Source organism: Equus przewalskii, chromosome 16 (assembly GCF_037783145.1).
Source record: "Equus przewalskii isolate Varuska chromosome 16, EquPr2, whole genome shotgun sequence".
Taxonomy (NCBI): Eukaryota; Metazoa; Chordata; class Mammalia; order Perissodactyla; family Equidae; genus Equus; species Equus przewalskii.
In genome coordinates, this window is record NC_091846.1 from 19,217,875 (window position 1) to 19,244,109 (window position 26,235).

At 41.1% G+C, this 26,235-nt stretch overlaps 3 protein-coding genes across 19 annotated transcripts in view; 2 read left to right on the forward strand and 1 right to left on the reverse strand.

The window, feature by feature from the left end:
- The window catches only part of NEK5 (NIMA related kinase 5), a 62,962-nt gene extending 52,921 nt beyond the window's left edge, over positions 1-10,041 (forward strand). For 6 of the 12 annotated variants that reach the window (XR_011528050.1, XM_008539969.2, XM_070578795.1 and 3 more), the window contains 3 exons: positions 309-380; positions 766-877; positions 8,400-10,041. Coding sequence is in view for 8 of the 12 variants with exons in the window: in XM_008539969.2 (XP_008538191.1) it covers positions 309-380; positions 766-877; positions 8,400-8,526 (311 nt within the window). In the remaining 4 variants the exon portion in view is untranslated. Of the gene's footprint in view, positions 1-308; positions 381-765; positions 878-8,399 lie in introns of those variants that run through there. The other 6 variants (XM_008539970.2, XM_070578798.1, XM_070578802.1 and 3 more) reach the window with 3 other exon arrangements.
- The window catches only part of ALG11 (ALG11 alpha-1,2-mannosyltransferase), a 54,670-nt gene extending 29,015 nt beyond the window's left edge, over positions 1-25,655 (reverse strand). For 2 of the 3 annotated variants that reach the window (XR_011528053.1, XM_070578803.1), the window contains exons 1-3: positions 25,360-25,655; positions 21,771-22,001; positions 16,811-17,739 (exon numbers count right to left, since the gene is read on the reverse strand). Coding sequence is in view for 2 of the 3 variants with exons in the window: in XM_070578803.1 (XP_070434904.1) it covers positions 16,811-17,739; positions 21,771-22,001; positions 25,360-25,592 (1,393 nt within the window). In the remaining variant the exon portion in view is untranslated. Of the gene's footprint in view, positions 1-9,863; positions 13,133-16,810; positions 17,740-21,770; positions 22,002-25,359 lie in introns of those variants that run through there. The other variant, XM_008539975.2, reaches the window with a different exon arrangement.
- The window catches only part of ATP7B (ATPase copper transporting beta), a 111,387-nt gene continuing 110,721 nt past the window's right edge, over positions 25,570-26,235 (forward strand). For 2 of the 4 annotated variants that reach the window (XM_070578781.1, XM_070578783.1), the window contains exon 1: positions 25,570-25,952. The gene's annotated coding sequence lies outside the window, so the exon portion shown is untranslated. The remainder of the gene's footprint in view (positions 25,953-26,235) is intronic. The other 2 variants (XM_070578782.1, XM_070578785.1) reach the window with 1 other exon arrangement.

Here is a 26,235-nt window from a genome sequence, read left to right on the forward strand (position 1 = left end):
AATTATACCTTATCCAATTTGTGTCACTTATATTTTCCTTTTTATGAATATACAATAGTGATAGAAGATTAAAAATGTATGCTTAGAAAGGACTAAAAGAGTTCTTACAACAATTTATATTTATAAAATATATATTCTAAGGGCTAAGAAAAATGTGTCATTTTATTGGGAACATTTTCTTTGCTATGGGTGTGTAAAAGAAAAGTGCATCTTATAATCAGTGGAATCTTAGAGTTGTTGAGAGGACGCTGGCTTGCTGTAAAGAAATGAAATAGTGTACTATCTTCAGTCTCATCTTTTTCCCAAAGGAAAAAAGTGCATTTTAAATACCAACAATAAATCCACCCTGCAGCCACCAAAGAAGATAAAGCTCTGTGGGGGTGAGTTTGTGCTTTGAGTTTTCTCTGCAGACATTAATAATTAAGCCTAACCATAACCAACTCTTAAGTTTGAACAACACAAAATTTTCTTAGATTTTCTGTACGATCAGAGCATTCGCCTGCGAAGTGGGAGTTTTTTGTCTCTTTGTCTCTGATCCTTGTTCCTCTCATTTCTTCTCGTCTTATTGTGTTGCCTGCGACCTTCAGTACAATGCGGAATAGTCGGGGTGTCAGTTGTCATCTGTGTCTCATTCTGTTGTAATGGAAATTATTGAAAGGTTTTACCGTTATGGTTGCTGTTCACTGCAGGATTTTTGGTATAGACCCCTCACCGTGTATGGGCTGGGGAGCTTTAATCTCTCTCTCTCTGTCATTTCTTTAACAGTGGGAGCATTGAAACCACGGCTTCCTAAAGAAGAGGAGGGGAAGGTGGAACTGGCCTCTGGCACTGAGGTAGATGAGGAGCAACTAGACCCAAGATCTGATGATGACGATACGTAAGTCCATCACATCTGGATGCCTGACTCAAGCACTGTTAGAAAGTGCAAATGCTGTTGTTGACACGTAGAAGATAGCCTCAGAGACCTCGCTGAGCAGACCACGCTTTTACGATATATGTGGGTTTCTTTCTGGGCTCTCCATTCCTTTCCAATGGCATTGTTCTCTCTCTCTGCATCAATGATGTTGTGTCTTAGTTACTGTGACTCTCTTCTACCTTTTGCTATCTGGTGGGGCCAGTCCTCACACCTTCTTCCAGTCTCCACACCTTTTTCTTCAAAATGATCTTAGAGGTTGTTGCCCGTTACTCAACAGATACGTCTTTGCATTCTCTTGTAAAGTGTCGTGAAAAACTTTGTTGGTTTTGATGAGAATATTACATTTTTTAATTTATGGGAATTGACATCTTTTGTGATTATGAATATGGTATAGCTCTCCAGCTGTTTATGTCTTTTTAAATATTCTTCAGTATTTTTACTTTTCTTCATGGTATAGGCACCACCTAATTTTGTTGTTGTTGTTGCCATTATTAACAGGGTCATTTTTCTCCCACTGTGTTTTCAACTTGGCTACTACTGCTGTATAGAACGCTATCGACATTGTATCCTGTAACCTTACTGAACTCTCTTATTAGTTTTAAAGTTTGGAATCCTGTGAATTTTTAAAATTTTATTATAATTTACTTTTTAAGTAGGTAATATATTCACATGGTTCCAAACTTAAAAGGTACACTCTTTTCATAGTGTTCCTGCTATCTCTTTCCCTCAGTCACACAACTCTCCTCCCCAGAGTCAACCAATCTAATCTGCTTCTTGTGCATGCTTCTGAGGATACCATTAAGATGTAAGCAAATATGTATATCTTGTGTATTTATGTATATATATATATACATTTTTTTTTTTGAGGAAGATTAACCCTGAGCTAACATCTGCCGCCAATCCTCCTCTTTTTGCTGAGGAAGACTGGCCCTGAGCTAACATCCGTGTCCATCTTCCTCTACTTTATACATGGGACACCTACCACAGCATAGCCTGCCAAGCAGTGCCATATCTGCACCCAGGATCCAAACTGGCGAAACCCAGGCCTCTGAAGTGGAACATGCACACTTAATCACAGTGCCACTGGGCCAGTCCCATTTAACCACTTTTTAAAAATCAGAATTTCTACTTTATTTGCATTTTGGACAGAGATTGTTGGCTGAATTTTGGTGATTTAAAAAAATGTAGAGGCCGGCCCCATGGGTGAGTAGTTAAAGTTCCACCCACTCTACTTTGGTAGCCCAGATTCACAGGTTTGGATCCTGGGCGCAGACCTACTCCACTCATCAGCCATGTTGTGGAGGTGTCCTACATACAAAATAGAGAAAGACTGGCACAGATGTTAGCTCAGGAACAATCTTCCTCAAGCAAAAAGAGGAGGATTGACAGTGGATGTTAGCTCATGGTGACTCTTCCTTAGGGGGAAAAAAATTATTGGGACTCCTATTGTTATTTAGTACAGTGTCAATTTTATGACTGTTACATACGTACTTGAAAAACATGCAATTCTTACTATTTTGGGAGTATATATGTTCAATATAATTATCTATTATATTAAGCTTAAAACAGTTTTGTTAAAGTATTCTGTAATCTTTTTTTTTTTTCTGTTTTCTCATTTCCTGATAGAGGTACATTAAAATTTTCAACTATGTTTGTGGTTTGATGATTTCTCCTCATAATTCTATCTCCTTTTCAATGTACTTTAAATATTTAGAAGCCATATTCTAAATTACGATTGTTATATCAGTTGGGTAGAGTGTCCCTTTTTTTGCATTATGTATTGTCACTTTTTGTTGCTATTAATGCTGTTTGCTTTAAATTCTATTTTGTCTCATACTGATATTACTGTTCCAACTTTCTAAACTTTTTATTTTATTTTTTAGTATGTTTATGATGTCTCTTCTTCTATTCTTTTATTTTCATGGTTTCCATGTGCTTTCTTTATGATCTGCTTCTTATAAAGTGCATGTGGCTGGTTGATATGGCGCTGGTCATGTGATAATCTCTGTCTTTTAATTAGTTTAATCTAAGAAAATTCAGTATAATTATTGACATATTTGGCTTTACTCAAAGCTCAAGCTTCAAGCTTGATTTTGTGTTTTCTGTTTACCATCATTTCTCATTTCCTTTTCTCCCTTTTCTTTTCTAGCCTTTTGTTAGGTGGGTAGATTTTTCTATATTACTTTTTTTTCCTCTGTACTAGTTTTGAAGATAGAGATTATATTTCTATTTTTTTAATAGTTCACTTTTATGCATCACCTACAAATTGATCTAATAAATTCAAAAGTTGCTTGGTATTCCCTTTTTCCTCCCAAACATGATAAGCATAATTTAAATAAGCAGTAAATACTTCCATTGTGATATTGTTATATAGAGTTATAATTTTACTTTTAAAAACTTTTTTTATTGTGGAAAACTTCACAGTAAAAGTAGAGAGAATAGCAAAATGAACCTTCATGTATCCATCAACTAGCTTTAACAATGACCAACATTTTTCTTTACTCCACCCACATCCCCTACACATTTTTTTAAAAATAAGTTTGGAATATTGTGTCAGACATCAAATCATTTCAACTAATTTTACCTTTTTTAAAATGAATATTTTTTATTAAACTTAATTCAACTTGCCAGTGTGGTTTATTGTTTTCTGAATTGGCCATGGTTTTTACTAGCCCTTGCTTTCCCTCTGGTTTCAGTTTTTTTCTTGTTGATGTATATCCTTTAATAATTCTTTAAGATAGGTCAGCGGGTAAGAAAGTTTTGTTGTTTACATATCCAAAATGGTTCTTATTTTACCTTCAATCTTTAGCAGTCATTTATCTAAGCATACAGTTTTAGGTTGACTTATTTTTCTCCTGGTCTGTATTACTGTTGATGAGAAATCTGCTATCAGGGGCCCGCCCCGTGGCTGAGTGGTTAAGTTCGCGCACTCCACTGTGCCGGCCCAGGGTTTTGCTGGTTTGGATCCTGGGTGCGGACATAGCACCGCTTGTCAGGCCATGCTGAGGCGGCGTCCCACATGCCACAACCAGAGGCACTCACAACCAGAATATACAACTATGTACTGGGGGGCTTTGGGGAGAAGAAGAAGGGAAAAAAAAAGAAGATTGGTAACAGATGTTAGCTCAGGTGCCAATCTTTGGGGAAAAAAAAAAGAAATCTGCTATCAGCTAGTTGTTTTTCCTTTAGGGATATGCTAACTTTCTCCATGGTATTTGCATAATTTTCTTTTCATCTTTATGTTCTTATATTTCACTGTGGTATGTCTAGGTCTGGATTTGTCTTTTCTCTGCTTGGCTCACTTTCTTCTGAGACTCCATGGCATTCTTTAATCCTGGAGAATTTTTGCCTGTTATTTCTCCAAATACTGCTCTTCTTACTCCCTCCGTTTTAGTCCTCCAGTTAGATGTATTTTGGAGCTCCTCAATCTGTCCCAGTGACTCCTAATGTATTTTTATTCTGCTCTTCGTTTCATTCTAGGTGAATTCTTGAATATCGTGTTTCAAAACTATCTGGGAAAGATCTATTAAGTTTTTAATTTAAATGATTACATATTTAATGTCTAAGATTTATAATAGTTGTTTCTCATATTTATATATTCTTGTCTCATTATTGCATGATTATTTCTCATAATTTAAAACCATTTTTAGGGGCCAGCCCCGTGGCCGAGTGGTTAAGTTCACACGCTCCACTTCGGCGGCCCAGGGTTTCACTGGTTCGAATCCCGGGCGTGGACATGGCACTGCTCATCAAACCACGCTGAGGCAGTGTCCCACATGCCACAACTAGAAGGACCCACAACTAAAAATACACAACTATGTACTAGGGGGGCTTTGGGAGAAAAAGGAAAAATAAAATCTTTAAAAATAAAATAAAATAAATATTTTTAAATGGATGCTGTGCTTTGACATACTTGCTTAAAGAGCTTTATCAAAATCTTCCTCCCTTGCTGTGATCTATTGAAAGTCAGCCCTTGCACAAGAGTTTGTAAATAAATAAATATGAATAAAAAATCCTCCATAAAAGTAATTTCATTTGGAGTTAGTTCATGGTCCAAGTTTTTTGTTGTTTTTAGCCATCTTTCTTATTTATTTATTTATTTATTTATTTTTTGAGGAAGATTAGCCCTGAGCTAACATCTGCTGCCAATCCTCCTCTTTTTGCTGAGGAAGACTGGCCCTGAGCTAACATCCGTGCCCATCTTCCTCTACTTTATATGTGGGACACCTATCACAGCATGGCGTGCCAAGTGGTGCCATGTCTGTACCTGGGATCCGAACCAGCAAACCCCAGGCTGCCAAAGCAGAACGTGCGAAGTTAACCGCTGTGCCACAGGGCCAGCCCCTTACCCATCTTTCTTACCATTAGATTTACTCACGTGTTACGGAATTTTAGTTTGTGGGCTCATTTTGTTTTGGAGGGTTTTTTGTGTTTTTAATTTTTTTCCTCCCCTTCCTATCTCTGTGTACCTCCCACGTATCTAATAGGTTTTTGTTTTCTTCAGAGGGTTCCCCTCCATTCTTGCTAGCTGGAATACTTGAAGAGCTACACCTCAGGGCAAGAGTGGTCTTGAAAAATTCCAGTAATGTTGCGTGTCTGTGTTGGCCCAACCCCGGGAGAAAAATTTTTCCTGAGAAATTTATAACCATGGATTTGCCTTCATTTGGGTTTGGAATTTGAATTTACAATACTTGGGAGATCTGGAAACGTGTATGTTGAGAAATTAACATTAAAATTAATAGTAAGGGATCATAATACCCTGGGGTCTGTAGAAGAAGTAAATATAAAACACTCTGGAGAGAGAGAATTTCAGTCCAGGCCACACTGAGTTTTCTCACTCAAGTACTGCTTAAGATGAGCTCACAGTTCCAATTTCAAAAACGGAATCCATTATGAGAGATAGCAAACACAGCAAATAGCTGCATTAGACCATAAAGAATTTCAGGTAATATAATTATCTTATGATTATTTAATATTTGTATAATAATTAATATTGTATATTTAAAATTATTTGATTAAAATAAGGAATCAAACATGAGAGAAAAGGAGATCCATCAAAAAAGAGCAGGAAGATTTGATAATTAACCAAAGAGAACTTCTGGAAGTAAAAAATCCTTCTAATAGAAGTTAAAATTTGACCAACAGTTTAAAAAACAGAATAGGTACAGTTAATGAAGAAATTAGTAACTGGAAGATAGATCTGAGGGAAAAAAAAGCTGGGAAATGTGAAAGAGGAGTTAAGAGGCATGAAGGTCCATCTAAAAGGAATTCCAGAAGAAGAGACTAGGGGAAAAGCAATATTCAAAGCAATTATAACTGTAAACTTTTTATAATTATTGAAAGTCGTGAATCACAATATCTGGGAAACAGAACAATAATCAAGCAGGAACCGTGAAAGGAAATTCACACATAGCCATATTGCTTAAGCCGTGGAGGAATGAAGACAAAGGGAAGGTGCTGTTTAAGCACATCCCTCAGTAATGATAGCCTAGCAAATGGGAGCTGCAATCACGGGTCGACCCTAAATGTAGGATCTCCAATTTTAGTGGAGCCAGCCGCGGTGGTCTAGAGGCTGAGATCTGGCACGCTCACCACTGCAGCCGGGGTTTGTTTCCCAGTCGAAGAAGCACACCATCCGTCTGTTGGTTGTTACACTGTGGTGGCTGGGTGTTGCTGTGATGCTGGAAGCTATGCCACCGGCACTTCAAATACCAGCAGGGTGACCTATGGAGGACAGGCTTCAGCAGAGCTTGCAGACTAAGACAGACTAGAGAGAAGGTCCTGGCCACCCACTTCCAAAAAAATTTGGCTATGAAAACCCTGTGAATAGCCCCAGAGCATCGTCTGATAGAGTGCTGGAAGGTGAGAGGATGGCGCAAAAGGACTGGGCAAGGTTCCGCCCTGCTACACAGGGTCGCTAGGAGTCATTGATTCAAGGGCACTGACAAGTAAATTTTAGTGGGGTCCTCTGTGATATCTAACAATCCTGTGCCTGATCTGCTTTCTTCTGAAACCCTCAGCCCTGGGCACTCACCCTCATCCACTTTGCTCTTATCATGTGACCCAGCGTCCTACTTCACAGAGAAAGTACGTGGTTTGTAGGTGAAATCATCTCGATTGTTACATAACTTCTTTATATCCACGTGAGCCCTTATCTCCTTCTCTCTCCCTATCTTCCTTATCAGAGGAAATACTACCTCCCTTCTTGTAAAGCCCATCGTTGATCTGAATCTCAGCCTTTTCTCAGTGACCTTGTTCCTATCAGTTCATCTACTTTTCTCCTTTATTTTCAATGTCTATTACCTACTTTCTCTCAGCATAGAAACACACCCAAATCTCCCCCATCTTGAAAAATACCAAAAAACCATTGCCCTCATGTTCTCTACATAGCATTGTCCTTTCAGAGCTGGGCTCCCCTCAGAGTTGGTTAAGCTCATTGTCATCACTTTCTTACCTCCCACTGCATTCTTGATCCACTGTATGGTGGCTCCTGCTACATAGCACTCTGAAATATTCTTGCAAAGCTCATCTATTACCTTGAAATTGCCAAGTCCGATTGTCATCTCTCAGTCCTCATCTTATTTGGCTGCTCCCCCTTTTTCGAAATTCCCTGCTTCCTTGGCTTCTGGGATGAATGCTCTTGGCTCTTACCAGCTCTTCCCCAGTCTCTTTCACTTGCCACTTAAATATTAGTGATTTTTGAGATGGTTTTTTGGGTCTCCGGCCTTCTTCCTTCTAAAAGTATCAGTGTTGCAGTTTTAGACACAATTTCAATTCCTGGTCCTACTAATTAGTAGCTGTGGGACCTTGGGCACATTTTTTTAACCTCTTTGAGCCTAGCTCTGCACCCCTTCCTGCCCCTACACTGCCTGAGGAAGATTAGCCCTGAGCTAACATCTGTGCCAGTCTTCCTCCACTTTATATGTGGGTCACTACCACAGCATGGCTGACAAGTAGTGTAGGTCTGTGCCCAGTCTCCGAACCCACAAACCTGGGCCGCTGAAGCAGAGAGCACTGAACTTAATCACTATGGCATGGGGCCAGCCCCTGAGCCCAGATTCTTTATAAATTGATGATAATAGTGTCTACCTCAAGTGTTGTTAGTATTAGACGAAATATAGTGTGTGTCAAGTGCTCTAGGGCAGTGACTGGCGTACAGTCAGGGCTCAATATATGGCAGCCCATTTTCTTTTCTTTTTTTCTCTTCCGTCTTCTCCTTTGAAATGTGAGAGTAGATGGGTACTAATAAACATAACGAAGGTTGTCGAACACAAGTCCAACTAAACAGAAGACTCATTCTCTCAACATTGGTTGTTTATCATCTTTAGAGAAATCAGGCGGATATGATAATCTATTACCTGGGTGAAAATGCAATTTCCTATTGCTCAAGTGCGGGTGGGAAAAGAGAAGGGACACTAATTTTTGTACTTATTCTTCAGTGTTTTGCTATCATAAAGTTGATTTTTACTGTTTATTATTTCAGAAATTTTGAAGAATCTGAAGATGAGTTGAGAAATGAAGTAGTAGAATCCCTGGAAAAACTCGCTGTTTCCAAAGAGGAAGAGAAAAGAGGGGAGGCCTGCGGTTCCTCAAGGACTCTGAGAAGTTAGGAGACAGAGAGGGGCTGAATGTGCAGAAACAGGCAGACTAAAGGAAGGCTTGGAGAACGTTTCTATTCCTGCTAATGACAAAATTTGTATTGTTGATGAAGACCAAGTCAACACTACCAACAACCAGTCAAAATATACATGTGATTATTGTGCTTTTTCTTAAGCAACAAGTTAAGATCTATTAGCTGTAGTATCTGTTTGGGTACAAGTCATAAATATTCATTTATTGTAAGGATTTTCTAGTGATCCCAAGAACTTACTAATTGTTCTATCAATTTAGACAACAGGACTAACTTTTGAGTTTACAAATTACTATTTTTACTTTAAAATTTCTATTAAGAAATCCTTAAAATAATATATGTAGTAGGCAGGGTAATGCGGCGCCCCCTCCCCAAACTGTGAATATATTGTTACATGTCAAAGGGGAATTAAGGTTGCAGATGGAATTAAGGTTAATTCCAGCTAATCAGCTACCCTTAAAATAGAGGAGATATCTTGGTTTATCCAGGTGGGCCCAACATAATCATAAGAATTTTTAGGGGCTGGCCCAGTGGCACAGTGGTTAAGTTCATGTGCTCTGCTTCAGAGGCCCGGGGTTAAGAGGGTCAGATGCTGGGTGTGGACCTACACATTGCTCATCAAGCCATGCTGTGGAGGCATCCCACATACAAAATACAGGAAGATTGGCAAAGATGTTAGCTCAGTGACAATCTTCCTCAAGCAGAAAGAGGAAGATTGGCAACATATGTTAACTCAGGGCCAATTTTCGTCACCAAAAAATAAAAGAATCTTTAAAAGTGGAAGAGGGAGGCAGAAGAATCAGAGAGATGGCAGTGTGAGGGGCAGTTGGCCTGATGCTGCTGGCTTTGAAGATGGAGGAAGGGGCCAAAGCAAAGGTATGCAAGCAGCCTCTAGAAGCTGGGAAAGGTAAGGAAATGGATTTTCCCCAAAGCCTGCCCAAGGAACACAGCTCTGCCAACAACTTGACTGTAGCCTAATGAAATCCCCTTTAGATTTCTGACCTATAGAACTGTAAGATAATAAATTTGTGTTGTTTTAACTTAGTTTGTGGTAATTTAAGACAGCGATAGAAAACTTTAAATAAAAGATTAAAAATAAAGAATGTCATTTTATAAACCGTGATTTTGAAATTTCTTTAGTGATACTGAATATGCTTTTGTCAAGATGGGTGGGGAAAGAGGAAAAGGAACAGATGAACAGGGAAGAGGTTGGGTAAATTACAGAAGCATAATAGAATTCTCGTGAGCACTACAATTGTTTGTGGTTTAACAAGTAATTTTTTTGTTGTACCCAGTGACAGATTTACACAGACACAGTCTCCTTTGTTTATTTATTCATATCATAGTCTTGGAGTCTAGAGTATATTTACATAATTAAACACAAAGATTCTGAAAGCACTGATAATCATACTGGCAACTATCTCATAATTTTGTCTATGAGAGGACTTTGTAAAATACCTGAAAATTATTAAAATAAAGTGTATGAAGCTCCACAGTTTTTTGTATGTCTGAAACATTCATTTAAAAAAAGTCAGTTAACCCTGACAACCTATTCCTGGGTACTAGAGGCAAGACAGTTTTGTTTTGTCTTTTAAAAAGACTTCTTTCTTTCTTTAAAAAAAAATTTCTGGGGCCGGCCCGGTGGCACAGCGGTTAAGTTCGCACGTTCTGCTTTGGCAGCCCGGGGTTCGCTGGTTCAGATCCTGGGTGCAAACATGGCACTGCTTGGCAAGCCATGCTGTGGTAGGTGTCCCACATATAAAGTAGAGGAAGATGGGCACGGATGTTAGCTCAGGGCCAGTCTTCCTCAGCAAAAAGAGGAGGATTGGCAGATGTTAGGTCAGGGCTAATCTTCCTCAAAAAAACCCACATTTTTTTTGGCATGTGGAGCTTGGAAATAGTAGTAGATACTAATTCAGAATTGGGAGACTACATGAGGGGTATAAAAGGCACCACACTGGGGAAAGTTTCCAAGATAATGCAAATCACTTCTTTGTCATACTTAGATACAAATAGATTTTGTATCTACAAGATCTACATCATATTTAGATACAAATACTTTATTATACAAAGAACATGTATCATGTACTTTATTGTGCACAGCTGGGAGAATGTGAGTCACCACTGCTGTGGGTTCAAAACACAGCATGCTTGGACCACTGAAAAGCAACGTCTTCCAGGAATCCATGGTCCCCCAGAGATTCTCCAGACAGACAGGAGCTGACATATTGCTTTCACACTTTTCACGGTATCAGTCATTCAGAAAAAAACCAGAGAATACCACATTAGGAACATTGAAAGTGAATGTACATGCAAGTGATATTTTCCAATGATATGTTTGTGATAAATGAAAATCATTTTGAAGAAACCAGCTTAAAAAATGTTTTATGGAATTCCAGAATGATTTCTTCCTTTACTACATCCTCTACTTTTGCTCTGTCCATCTCAATTTTTTAATCTTTAGCCCCCTGATTGTCTTTGGGTAGATGGTAGGCTGAGTGGGCAATGGTATGAATCTTATCTCAAACACTAACTATAAGATGAGCAAAAGCACGGGGCTGGGAGTCAGAACTTCAGTTTATAATCCTACTTTTGCCATTAAACAGCTTTGTGATACTGAAGGACTCTGAGTTCCTTAAATCGTTCTTGTCTGTAAAGTTGAAAATAATAAAACTAGACTAGAGAATTTGTAGGGTTCCTTCTAGCCCCAATTTCCACTAGTCTTTCTTTCCTAAACTGAATAAGCTCCAACACAAAACTATGTTGGTGTGTCAGAACACCCTGGGACTCAGTTTTGCTGCTTTTTGATCTGATGACAAAGATGGCCTGCAGAGGAGTCAGCAATGTAATGGGGAGTAGATAATGAAGCTGACTGGTGGGATGAATGGACGGGAGGAGACTGGAAAGGAAAAATATACCCTTTTTACATGCCCCTAACACAAAGATGTATAGACTGTGAAGGAGGTCAATTTACTGAACAAGGAGGAATTGATTATGAATGCAGAAAGTGCCAACCCTTATAGGTCTCCATTGCTATAGCTGCACATGCTTATAGTACCTTTCCATGCTAGTTACTGAGGATAGAAGTCCTGGTAAATTTATACTCATTCCTAGCTACTGGTTTAGTAACCAAGACTCTGTATAGAGTCGAGTCCCAATGCACTGATAAAGACAGGATTATAGAGGACATTGACTATATATTGTCGCCTTTAATTAAAGTAACTTTTATAATTTTTGAAGTACTTTCAAATACTTCCCATCTCAGTATCACAACTCTAAAAGGTAGTGAGGACAGGTATTACCACGTGCAGATTATGGATGAAGAGTCCAAGTTTCAGAAAGATTAAGCGTCAAAAGGTCAGACGTTTGTAAATGATGACGCTGAGGTCAGGCCCAGGTATTCTAACTGCTAGTCAGATGCTCTTTGCAAAATGCCACCTTGTTATCTTATAATGCATGATGATGACAACAGAGACTGTGTGAACGGATCCGTATATTACATCATTACTATCTGAAAAACAATTTATGACGTTCTCACTCAGACCTCTTGAACGACTTGAAGCTGACTTCCGGCCTCTGAGGTGTGGAAGGGTTAAGGGATCGTGAGACTACTCCCTTGTATCAGTTCAGACGTACTGCCAGGACTAAACAAAAAGTTATTTTCACAAACACCCAGTTATGGAAAGGACTGCCGGCAGTCCGGTGGCCTCTACGCGCCTACACACACCCACAGAGCAGTCAGTCAGTTGGTCTTTTGACTGTATGCTTTTGGAACATGATTAAGCCTGCTTAGAGTTTCTTTCTTCTTTTAAGAAAATCATTAGATATATTCAAAAAGGTCATCCACAATATTGTTTAGCATTTAATGTACCAGAATTTTTGGGTTCCATGTCAGAACAACTCTAAAGTACTAATCAATTATCAGTCATCCATTTTTCTTTCAACATTTCCTTTTTTCTAAAAGAAAATTCTCTTTCCTGGTTTCTAAAGTAGAGATTTGACAAATAGGATTTTAAAAATCTGGATTATACCCAAATTAAGATTGTTCCTTTTTTTCTTTCAGATTCACATTTTTCAGAATTTGAGACCAAATACTAATCTAAAATTTTTACATTGAAACTATATAAGGTTACCTCTTCCATTTAGGAAAGGCAGCCCTTTTTCCTGGCAATAAATACCTTGCCTAGATAGATACTTCTGAGCGCACTGCTTAGGCTGACTTTACTACAATAGGGGACGAGTTTAGAAAAATATTAACATATGAAGGTGTTTAACCATTTATATAAAATATCTTTAATTTATACAGATATGGCATTATTTAAATAACTTCTCCACAGATGATAGGAATGTCACTTCAAACTCCTGATCGGAGAATCTGCTTACAGATGCACGAGCATTGTTTCTGATTTGCAGTCTCTTTTCCACAGACATGGAAAGAATATGAGCCATAGTTTCAGCATAGCCTTCTTCACTTTCAGCCAGAAATCCAGTTCTCTCTCCTTCATGAGGAATGACAATGTCAAGCTTCGGGCCCCCTGAATTGTGTGCAAGGATAATTGTGCCAGCTGCCATACACTCGACAACTCCTGAGAAAGAAACAAAAATCATGTCGTCTTTTAAGTTTCTGAATGTGTTCATAAGAACAAAGAGGAGCAGAACCCTTCAAACATTTTAAGAGCCTCATGAGAAACTCAATTAAATGTCTGTTCGTCTATAAATTTGCTCATTTAAGTTCCATGGTGCAAAATAAAATAATTTCAAGTTTTTTGGTTTTCAAAGCTTCACAATAATGCCGCTTTGTTCTTAATTAAAATAGACAAGTAGACGGAAGAATAGTTTATAAAAAACAGATATACTGGAGATAAAGTAAAAGACTAGAGAATGTTTACCAAAATGGTAGATAATTCATGGATATTGAAAGATAAAAGGAGTAAAAACATACCAAAAGCAAATTTTAAGAATTCAAATTACAGCATTAGAAAAAAAGTAAGGCACCTTAGTGAAGCATACTATTGCGGGATTGTACTTCCTGGATTGCTGGCAGGTCTGAGACAACTGTGTGCCCAATAGCAGGGTTGAACTAAATGAAAGTTTTGGTTAGTTTCTGCTAAATGATGTGGGTGAGGGTATGAACTACTCTAGCCAGCCTTTCTTTTTTTTTTAAGATTAGCACCTGAGCTAACAACTGTTGCCAATCTTCTTTTTCTCCCCCCTGATTTTTCTCCCCAAATCCCCCAGTACACAGTAGTTTATTATTTAGTTGTGAGTCCTTCCAGTTGTGGGAATGTGGGACGCCGCCTCAGCATGGCCTGATGAGTGTTGCTATGTCCGCACCCAGGATCCGAATCACCAAAACCCTAGGCCTCCAGAGGAGAGCACGTGAACTTAACTTGGCCACGGGGCCGGCCCCCCTAGCCAGCCTTTCTTAACCTCCCTTCTAGAGAGAATTAAGCCTTTCAGAAAATTATTTAGCTGACTTTCCCTCACCTCTCCAAAGGATGGCTCAGAGCTGATATTATTCTAGATGCGTAGCAGAGAAGTTAAATCATTACAACTGTTTCCTCAACACTGGGCAAGTCTCTACAAAACAGAATTTTCTGCTAATGCTGTAATTTGAACTCTTATTTGAAAAATACGGATTACCCCATCATATTCCGTGCAAGGCTGGATACCACTCCTCTGCACTCTCTCAGAGATCTCCATCCAATCGATCTTACCCTCTCCCTCCAGGGTCTGGCACCTCTCCCTCTCCGCTGGCTCCTTCCTATCAGCATTTCAGCTAGTTCAAACTCCTAAAAACAAGGCGCACGCACACACCTCTTCAGGTCACAAGTCCTCCTCTAGCTGTCGTCTCTTCTTTCACCTCCCTTTTACAGATAAACTTATGGAAAGTGTGGTTTGCACTCTAACCCCACTTGCTCACCTGTACTCAATGCTTAGCTTACCACAACTTGACTCTTTTTTTCCCAAAGAGTAGCCCTGAGCTAACATCTGTTGCCAATCTTTTTATTTTCTTCTCCCCAAAGCCCCCAAGTACATAGCTGTATATTCTAGTTGTAGGTCCTTCTGGTTGTGCTGTGTGGGACGCCACCTCAGCATGGCCTGACGAGTGGTGCCAAGGACAACTCCCCACTCTCTATTGCCGCCTCAGGTCCTTCCCCTAGACTTCCGTCTCATATATACAACTGCCTGCTGGACACACACACTTGTATGTCCCCCAGACAATTCAAACTCTACATGCTCGAAATGTGGCTCATCACCTGCCTCTATTCCCTCTCTTGGTGAAAGCCATCACCATTCACACAGGTGTCCAAACTGCAAACCCTAGGCGGTCCTCTCCGACTCCTCTTCCTCCCTCATTTAGCACACCCAATTAATCACAAGGCCTGTTCACTACCGCTTCAGAATCTCCCTCAAGCGTGTGCACCTAGCAAGTTCCGAGCACCAGCACCTCTCACCTAGGCTGCTGCAGCCCAACTCGTCTCCCGCCTTTGTAGCCTTGCTCTCCCTGCTCCTCACCGACCCACTCCCCCCACTGCAGCCAGAGTGAACTTCAGGAGACAAAGAGCTTTTAAACCCAATACTGAAAATCTTTCTAGCTTGTCCCACTTGCTCAACACGGCCGTGTGATCTGGCTGCAGATCACCTCTCCATCGTCTTGCTGCATCCTCATGCTGCAGCTGTACCACACTCATTTCCTTGAACATGCCTGCCAATGCTCCTTTTGCGCCTTCTGTCACAATGCTATTCCCTCTGCTGGATACTCTCCCCTCTTTTGCATGGCTAACTTCTAATTATTCTCCAGGCCCCAGCTTACATGTCACATCATTTCCTCGGCCAATTGTTCTCTGATCCCATGAGTCTGCGTTAGGCGTTTCTCTTAGGTGTTTCCCCATCACCCCACTCTTCCCTAGCACAGACTTGGCACACTGTACAGTAAATGCCTGGCCAACCTGTCAACAGCACTCGCAGAGCTGTCAGCCTCTGAGGGGAAGAACAGCTCCTATTTCATAGTCATACTTCCAGCACCCACCCCTGTGCCTGGCACCGTAAATGCTCAATAAGTATCCGTGGAAGGCTCCATGCAGAAGGTTCGGATCAACAAGTCTTGCTGTACGTCTGAGCTTAGTACTGTGCTACGAACCAGGGCTGGAAGGAGGATAAGGGGAACCGTAGCCTTTGGGTAGCAAACTTCACATTTATATTTTCCTACAGTGAGAGGCACAAAGTAGGCACATGAGAAATATATGTGGAACCAAATGAGACACAAAACAGTACTTGATTTTATACCAAAATGTGTGCACAACAGGAGGTCAGAGTGGAGAGAGCAGTTCGTGCTGGAATAAACAAGGCAGGCTAAAGTGAAGGGCAAGGAGATTTAAGTTGAACACTTATGATGGGATTTGGCAGAAAGGAGAGGCCACTCCAATAACGAGTACAGAATCAATAAAAGAACTAAAAGAATTACTCTGACAAGCCCACCTAGAGACAGTGGTTCTCAGCTTTTGGTCCATAACAGAATCACCTGAGGAGCTTTACCAAAATACCTCTACCTGGGCCCCACCCGGAGATCCTGATGTGGTCCTTCAGCGGGATGGGGTAGGGCCCAGGAATCTGTCCCAGGATGTGGCTGGGGTTTGGTGGGGAGAGGAAATGTAGGAGCTAAGCGCAGAGGCTCTCTGGGTTAGAATCCGGGCTCCGCCTCTTTCTGTGGGATGGAACTTGGGCAAGTTCTAAATCTTTCCATGTCTGAGTTTATTTATAAAACGGAAATAACAATAATACCTATCAAAGAGGGTTTTAGAGAGGATTAAATTAGATAATACTTGTAAAGACCTCAACAGTGACCCACACACAGAAGCAGTCAATAAATATTAGCTATTTGCTTTTTTTTTGAGGAAGCCTGGCCCTGAGCTAACATCCATGCCCATCTTCCTCTACTTTATATGTGGGATGCCTGCCACAGCACGGCTTGACAAGCAGTGCATAGGTCTGCACCCGGGATCTGAAATGGTAAACCCTGGGCCGCTGAAGTGGAACGTGTGAACTTAACCGCTGCATCACCAGGCTGGCGCCAAATATTAGCTATTATTATCAACTACATATCATTATGTCTTAAAGGATCTCCACTGAGGAAAGCACACTCGGTGGACTAGGGGAGGAGAATTAGGACTTGATGAAAACTTCCAGACTATTTTTTATCAAAACAATCTAAAATGTATATCTCATGGCACCAAACAAGTTGTTTTAAAGGACAAACTCACCAATTCCAAAATGCTCGTTCCACATGGTATGCAGACCAATTGTTGCTTCAGATAAGTAATTCTTTAATTCATCAAATGGAATGTTTATTTTAAATTCCACATTTTCCTGAACTCCGAGATCCTCAGAAAGCCTTCTCAGTTGGTCTACCCTAAGTTCGTCGTCTTGGTTCCGACAACCTCCAATGAGGACGAGTTTGAGGGAAGGAAGTAACTCAGCCTCCTTCTTACTCAGCAATTTAGCAAAGGCTGTGATCTGCAAAGGATGATTCTTTTCGGGCCGGAACTGGCCAATAGACACCAGTAAATGTCCTGGCGTCTTTTTCTCATGTAAGGGAATGTCCAGAAATGTCTGCACATCACAAGGTGGGTAAACTATGTGAGTGCAATTCCCGACCTTCCACAGTGAGAGAATGTGGTTTAGTGTCCAAGAGGAATTGACCATGACGACATCACTGCAAGAACCGACAAGTCCATAAACAAAAGCAAATAAATAGTAGTAGATGAGCTTTACTTTGCTGAGAAAACGATTCCTGGTAATGAAGGCTGCATTATTAAACCCAGTGTTTTGATTCTTCACTACAGATAGCATGTCAGTGCTGATGGTGGGATAATGAACATAGCTTCCAACTCGACAACCACCTAAATACTTAAACAGAGGAAGCGTGAAAGCATATCCCATTGAATCGATGTACACATCAGGGACACACTGCGTCAGAGCTTCCCAGCCAAGAAGAACGGATCCTAGACTTTGGCCCAGCAGTGTGAAGTGCGGATAGAGTGAGTCTTCCACAAGGTAGCGTTTCCTTAAGAAAACAAACTTCACGGGCCGCATCAATCTGATGTTAAATCTTCTGAAAGCGCCGTCTAGTATCTGCTGACCGTTGACATTAATATCGCCAGTATAAACAACATAAATGGCTTCAGGATACCTAAAATAGAATGTAATAGTTAAGAATTTCATTAATTTAGGTTAAAATCAAGCAAACAGTTGTAGATAATTTTCTCACAATCATAAAGAAGCTTATTTTTAGACTATTTTCCACTGTTTTTCATTCATTCTTTTTGGACTACTGACCCTGCTCTTTCCTAAGCCTTCCACTGCCCTACAACTAAAATGTTCATTCTCCAAATGAGACTTCTAGTTCTTTGCAATTTCTTCCACTAAGAGTCTTGCATAGGGCAGACACTAACAAAAATTGCTGATTTATGAATGAGATATTTTTAAGAAATATTAAAAATTTTTATTTTGAAAACTTTCTCAGTATAAAAATGATGAAATATTAATTACTCATAAAGAAGAGTTAAAATTCACAAAAGTTATCTTTAGATAGGATCATAAATGCTAAAGCATTACTCAGTGTTTCTTTTTTTTCTGCTGTATCTCCCCAAATCACCCCCGGCACATAGTCGTCTATCTTAGTTGCAGGTCCTTCTAGTTGCGGCATGTGGGACGCTGCCTCAAGGTGGCCTGACGAGTGGTGCCATGTCCGCACCCAGGATCCGAACCAGTGAAACCCTGGGCCGCTGCAGCGAGCGCACAAACTTAACCACTCGCCCACGGGGCTGGCCCCTACTCAGTGTTTTAATCTGAGAAATGCAAAACAGTTTTAAAAGCTAGATCTTGTGCCTACATCACAATTAGATATGATATAATTGTAACGGAAATACGTAAAAGTATACTCATGACTTTTAATGCTTTGGTCTCCCTCTGATTATGTTTATAATTATTCTTTGAGTCATAAAACATTTATTATCTAGTATGAGCTACTAGATTCTGGGGATTCAGGGATGAGAGAGTCTTTATCCTCAAGGAGCTCAGGCCAGTGGAGAACACAGATATATAAACAAATAACTGCAGAACTGTGTGATCTGTATTGATAAAGACAGCCACAGGATGCTGTCGAAGCCTAATGAAGGAGCATCTGACGACTCCTCCCCAGCCGGCTCCCAGCAGCCAGAATGATCCCCATAAAATGCAAAAAGGACTCTTTTCTCTGGTAGCTTAAAGACGGCCACAAATTCTTCATCACTTTTCTCATCAAAAGGTGGGATGGATCTATCTCCCCTCCCCTGGAATAACAGTTGCTCTGTGACTGCTTTTACAACAGAATATTGCAAAAGTGACTCCAGGCCAGTTTCTGGACCCAGGCTCTAAGAGACTGGCAGCTTCTACTTCACTGTAGGGGGAGACAGCTGTCATGTAGGAAGTCTGACTATCCTGAGATGGCCACGTTGTGTGAATGCCCAATCTAGTCACATGGAGAGGCTGCCTGTTGACAGAGATGCCCGACCAGCCCCAGCACCCGCTCCTTCCTGTCCCCTTCCCTAGCCCCAACCCTGAGTTGTTCCAGTCATCTCATCCCAGGAACCAGAAATGCGAGTGAAAAAGCCTGCAGATGACTCCAGCCCCAGCTGCCATCTAACTGCAACAGTCTGAGTATGAAGGGTTCCAAACAGGGCCGTCAACCCCCAAGCTGTGAGAAATAATAAGTTCTTGTTTTAGGCCATTAAATTTTGGGGTGGTTTATTACGCAGCAATAAGTAAGCAGAATATCATCCCTCTGTTTAAACACTCATTAGCCTTTCTATAACACTCAGAATAAAATCTAAACTCCTTCCCCTGCTCACTCAAGCCCTGTATAAGTGGCCTTCCTTGGTCACCTCCCCTTATCTTCTTAACCTTACCTACTAGAGTTCAGCCAAACTGGCTTCCTTCCTTTGAACAAGCCCAGCTCCTTCCTGTTTTCGGGGACTGGCAGTGAATTCCCTTTTCTCATTTTCACTCTTTCCATAAGGCCAGCAGTAGAGCGTGTGGTTTAGAATGTGAGCTCTACTAATCCAGCTTCCTGTCTGTCAAATGAGGGTAATAGTAACAACCTCAGAAAGTTGTGGTGAGGATTGAGTGAGCCTACACATAAAAAAACTTCAAACAATGCCTGGCATGTAGTTAAAGCTCAGGAAATGTCAGCTACTTTTGTCATTCAGATTTCAGTTAAGTGTTATCTCCTTGGGGATTTTCCCTAATTATTCAATCTTTCTTTTTTTCTCAAGGAAGATTAGCCCTGAGCTAACATCTGCCAATCCTCTTTTTTCTGAGGAAGACTGACCCTGAGCTATCATCCGTGCTCATCTTCCTCTGCTTTATACGTGGGATGCCTACCACAGCATGGCTTTTGCCAAGTGGTGCCAAGTCCGCACCCAGGATCCGAACGGGTGAAGCCCAGGCTGCCAAAGCAGAACATGAGCAGTTAACTGCTGCGCCACCAGCGGGCCCCTAATTCTCCAATCTTAAGTATCCAGAGACATTCATATTATCCTATTTTAATTTCTTATATAGCACTTCTCACCATTTGATATTTTTCTTCTTTGCTTATTACCTTGTCTCTCTCAACTAATATCTAAGGTCCACAAGAGGTACTTGATCTACCTTGATCACCGTTTAATCTCAACTCCTAGAACAACGCTTGATACATAGTAGGTCCCCAACAAATATTGCTAGATTGAATAAAATGTGCGCTGTAGCTTACGTTGAGTCAGGAAAGACTTGTAGGAATTAAGTGAGGAGAAAAAGGTATTTCAGAGAAAAAGAACAATATACAGAAAGGCAAGGAATCCAGAGAGAGCATGATGGGGCCAGCCTGGTGGTGCAGAGGTTAAGTTCTCATGTTCCGCTTTGGGAGCCTGGGATTTGCCAGTTCAGATCCTGGATGTGGACCTACGCACCACTTGCCAAGCCATGCTGTGGCAGGCATCCCAACATAAAATAGAGGAAGATGGGCATGGATGTTCGTTCAGGGCCAATCTTCCGCCGCAAAAAGAGGAGGATTGGTGGCAGATGTTAGCTCAGGGCTAATCTTCCTCAAAAAAACCAAAACCAAAACACAGAGAGAGCATGATGCTCCTGGTCCAGTATGCTGGAGCAAAGTACATGTGAAGGTACAGGGAGGGATGAGAAACAAAACACGGCAAGAGCAAGATGAAAAAGTATCTTCTAGATCATACTAATTATTTGGATTTTTTTCTTGTATGTGAGTTAGGAGTTGGTGGAGAGTATGTGTACAGACATCATGAAACTTTACCGCTGTCCTCAAGAGTTAGATAATCTAGTTAGAGAGACAAAGCTAACACACAGAGTTATGAGAAGGACAGAATAGTAGCATTAGAGTAGGGAGGGCTTCAAGGAGGCAGGAATTAAACTGGGATTTAAGAAAATTCTTTAGATTCAGGCAGTTACAGAGGATGGCAGAGGAAATTCAGGGATGGTGGCTAGAAGTCAGGATGGGCCAAGAATACAGAAATGCAGAGCTAAGGGAATTACTGTGAAGGCTTTGGAACTGTATGAAGGGAGTATGCCAGGAAGTGGGGTAACCATGGAAGGAAAACAGTTTTCAACAATAATGGAACCTATATTTTACTGTACCTTTTCCCTTCTAAAATGGAATCAAAAATATTTTTTGGAAAGGGGTGGGGAGAAGGAAGCCTAAAACATTAAGTGGTGTGTAACACCATATTCTTTCTAACATGGTAACTTACTTAAGACTATCCAACTGGTAATGACATCAAAATTAGAATCAAATAGATGCTTTCATAGAGATGATTTCCTGTGTGCCACCACTGACTAAAAGTATTCAGGTTTAAAGAACTCCACAGTACATGGTTTATTTCTGTTTATTATTCAATCTCTTTTCCACACGCTCTCCCAAGGTGCTTAGTTATCCCAACTAAATTATGCCGTAAAAGGCCAGATACTTTCCCTTCCCATTTCTTTATCATATCAACTACAATTCAATAGGATCTTGTAAGGCAGGTTGGCATATGGGAGAATATTTCCCTATTGAAAACAGTTAAAAAAGAAGCTGCAGGGTATGAATAAGGTACTAGAGAAAGATGAATTCTGGGGTAATGATTTTTTAAAAATGGTAACAATATAGCAAATTAGCCAATAAAGATGCATACCTACTTTTTCTGCAGGGCCCTTAAGGCACACCATAAAACTCTTTCTCCTCCTCCGCCAGCATTGCAGTACGGATGAAAAAATGCAATCACCATTTGATTATTCCCATTTTTGCTAGTTGACGCTGACTTTTTCTTTCTCTGTAGCAGCAGTCTGATTCCCCAAAGGATAATGACCAAACACACACACAGAGTTCCACATACAATTAGCCCAGGGAAAAATAATGAATAAAAAAACCTGAAACAAGAAGGGAAAGGTGAAAATTGATATAATGCCCCTTAAATAAAAAAACTACAAATTAACGTCTACTTTTACGTATCAACTTTATATATTAGTAGCAGAGAAAATTTTTATATCTTATGAGTCTGCTCACAAAATACTCAATTATTAAAATTCTTTTTTTTAGGAAGATTAGCCCTGAGCTAACTGCTGCCAATCCTCCTCTTTTTGCTGAAGAAGACTGGCCCTGAGCTAACATCCGTGCCCATCTTCCTCTACTTTATATGTGGGACGCCTGCCACAGCGTGGCTTGCCAAGCAGTGCCATGTCTGCACCCGGGATCTGAACCGGCGAACCCCGCCGCCAAAGCGGAATGTTCGAACTTAACCGCTGCGCCACCGGGCCGGCCCTCAATTATTAAAATTCTAATGCTACAAAATCTTCAGTGACAAAAGTGCCAAGTCCCCTTTAATTCCAATCCCCACAGCATGCTAGCAATTTAACATATTTTTTCTTTCTGATCAGCTTTACTGCTGATCAATGTTGAGCCACTTTTCTATCAACTCAGTGTATGTGTTAAGGGATTTAAAAAAATTTAACTTAAATAAGACATGATTAGGAATGGCATTTGGCCCTCAAAATGACAATATGTAGCCCAAAGAAACATGTCTTGTTGAAGGATCAATATTCCATTAGTTCAAAGTTTGGTGAGATAGTAAATCATTCGTATTCTCATTTCACTTCAAGTAGAACAATTTCTGGGGTAAGAGGAATGGAATCTAAATTTCTCCAATTCTCTTCTGAGTTCTGCTTTTGATGTGTTTACATGAGCCTAAAATCACTGCTTTCCTTTATGTGCCTCAGAATGAGCTGCCAAAAATCCACTAATGTTCTACTTCACGCACATTAGTATGCTCCCTCCCACACTGACTGCTAAAAGGTTCTCTATTACTGCCAGGTCGACTGCAGCTCTCCAAAGGCGAGGACCCAGGCGTGTTCACCGCCGTATCCCAAGGCCTAGTGTAACACCTGACACAGAGAAGGCATCCGATAAGTATTTGATGACTGAATGCAAAATGTTATTACCTCCTCAGGTGTCTCTTAAATTATGTTGAAATAATTTCTCAAGGTATGTTTACCTCTTAGAATTGGTCAATAGAGTTGGTACCTAACAATATTTTTTATACCCTGCAAACCCTTTATAAAGGATCTGAGGGGCTTAAAGGACGTAAAAACAATAAAATACTAAAATTTTAATAATGAAAATCAAGACCAGGGAAAATATAGAGTTAAAGTGTTTTGGGGGGGAAGGAAGACAGGTGAGGGGACATAGCTACCCAGGCTCTAAGTTTGTGCGTAGAGGAGAACAGCAGATTGGACTCTGGGCTGCTTAATGACCAAAGCAAATATGGGGATAATTTGTGTAGTTACATCGTTTTCATTGTCTGTAAGAAGAAAACACACCAAGTCTTTAGAGAAATAAACATCTTATTGATATTTAGTTTTGAAATCAATTTCTCATATGTGAATTCCTATTGTGAACAACTCCATTCATTACTTGAAGACATATCTGACTTGTCAAAATGATTTGGGTCTCAGGACACCCTTATATTCTGAGAAATTACTGAGGACCCTATACTGCTTTTGTTTACATCAGGGTTTCCCAACCTCGGCACTACTGACCTCTTAGACCAGATAACTTTGTTCTGGGGGTGTCCTGTGCATTACAGGATGTTTAGCTGCATCCCTGGCCTCAACCCACTGGATGCTAGCAGCACCCTGCCAATCATGACAATCAAAATTATCTCGAGATGCTGCTAAATCTCCTGCAGGGGCAAAATCACTCCTTGTTGAGAACCACTGGTTTACAGTGATTATACCTACTAGTATTTTAGCATATTAGAAATGAAAACTGAGGAATTAAAAAAAGTTTATGAATTCATTTAGCTTTTCCAGGACAAGTCAAAACCCCATTTAATTTAAAATGTAGCTGACTCATAGAATCCAAAGGTTTTTATAATATTTCCTTCAAATGACTTAGGTGGGAAAATTCATGTGATAGGATTTTCAAATTGAACTATTTAACTTAAGATCAGAAGAAAAAATCATAGTAATGACTAAACTAATGAACCACTCCTTTATTTTGAGTCTGTTAGTTTCAAAGATACACTTACAAGTTCTGTAAATAAGTTTACTAAACATCCTACAGTACTTGCACATCAAAATTGCCCATTTTAGAATTTATTTAAATATAACTAAAATATGTACTATTAAATAATGTTTACCCATGTTTAAAAATAATGCTTTAAAAACATAACTGTAATCAACAGTGAGTCACGCATTCAACAAACATTTATTTAGCCATTATTATGTGCAAAGCACTAGGTTAGGGATATTTCAAATAGCAGGGAAGAATACGAAGGCTCTGAAAACAGACTTTCCCGTTCGCAATGTTTTAAACAACCATTATAGAATTTGAAGTAGAAAGGACAAAAATGAAGAAACAATATCTGAATTTTGGAAAGAATGTGTATATACTGCTATTCAGGATGCTATCGTGTTAATTATAAATTTTCAACCCGAACAAAAATATGTAGGCGTTAAAAGAGCTGTGTAGGCCTTCTGTTTTATTACTGTAGGGCAACACACGTAAAATACAGTGGTATTACAACAAATAAACGTCGAAAGAAAGTTTGGGAGTTTTTTCACCAAAAATATTAACAGTCGTTATCTCCAGATGGTAGCATTCCAGGAGAATAATCTTTTTTGCTCATCTATTTCCTAACTTTTTTACAAGAAATAATAAAATATGTAATAGAGGTAAAAATATTTTATGCCACTATTTTTACGTCAATCCGAAATAAAAAACGGGTAATCAAAAAGCAGAGGATTCAACATAACCTTTATATTTAAGTGACATATGTTAACAGGACTGTTTTGGTGAGTGAAAGAGGAGAGACTAAGACGTGGGAAGGAAGATCCAGGTTCTTCTTTACCAAAAAGAGACATGATAGATTGGAAAATGATTTTTTGGGGCTCAATCATAAACGAAAACGAGGAATCAATAAGAGTAATTTATGACAAACTATTTGGAGTGCGAACAAGAGAGAGAAAAGCTGAAGCAGGGAGGGCAACTCGACCCCTTCGCCAGCCGTGGGGCAGGAGAAGAAAAAGCGGTAAACTGAGTCTTTACCCCCATCTGTTCCAGTCTAGCTAGCAGACCCCAAAGTGAGAGGGAGAGCCCTCACTGGCCTTGAGAAAGCAGCTAGGTTCGTGACAAGGAAAGCGCCCCCCCCATCAACCGTAGTTGCACTGGGCGGACAAGTACCACCGCGATACAGACAACGCCTGCGAGCCCACACCACCGGCTCCTCACCTCAGCAACTCGCACAAGCACCAACCCCCTTCGGCGGCCGCCATCTTCCGCCGACCCCCGAACCCAGGAAGCGCTTCGCTCTTCCTCTCCTCTATTGGCTCCTGAGAAAGCATGCGGTGCCAAGTGTGCGTTCCAACTGGTTGCTGGTAGTAGCTTCCCACGGCCTTCCAGCCAATGGAATCGCCCAAGGAGTGGGCGAGTTTTCGGCGTGGCTTCACGGGTTCCGCCCCCATGGGCAGGACCACAGCGGGAGTTGGGCCGAGGAGGGCGTGGCCTGTGATGGACAGCTGGCGCTCCCGCCCCCGGCCCCTTCGCCTACTGGAAGCCCCCACTCCAGAGCCCGCCGCCGGTTGGAGACCAATGGGAGGCTCTTGCGCGTGCTGCGTTCACTCCCGCAGCGGCTGCGGCATTTCGACCCGGAGCCAGGAGCGGAGCTGTCGCCGGTGCCCGCCACGCCGCACCTTCCCCGCCGGCAGTGGGCGAACTCTGGGGTCTGCATCTCCGGCCGGGGTCTACGCGGCTCGCCCGCCCTCTTTCCTTACCCGGCACACGCCGGAGGCTGAAGACAAGAGTCCGGAGCGCACCCGTCCGAGGTATCGGAGACCCGGGAGGGAGGACAGGCCCCCCGCCAAGGGTCCCGCCTCGGTCGAGGACACTGAGGCACCAGCAGGTTGGCCTCCGAGTGTGAGTGAGGGTCCGAGGCCCACTCTCCCGTCTCAGCTCCGCGACCGAGCGCAATTTTGAATTAGCCCATGGGGTGAGCGCCGCCGATTCCCTGTCCGAAATGCAGGGGCGGGTTCCCAGAACCCGTTTCGCGTTAAAGCCGAACCGCAAAGATGCCATCCACACCCCGCTCCTCTTTTCCCTGGATTTTAA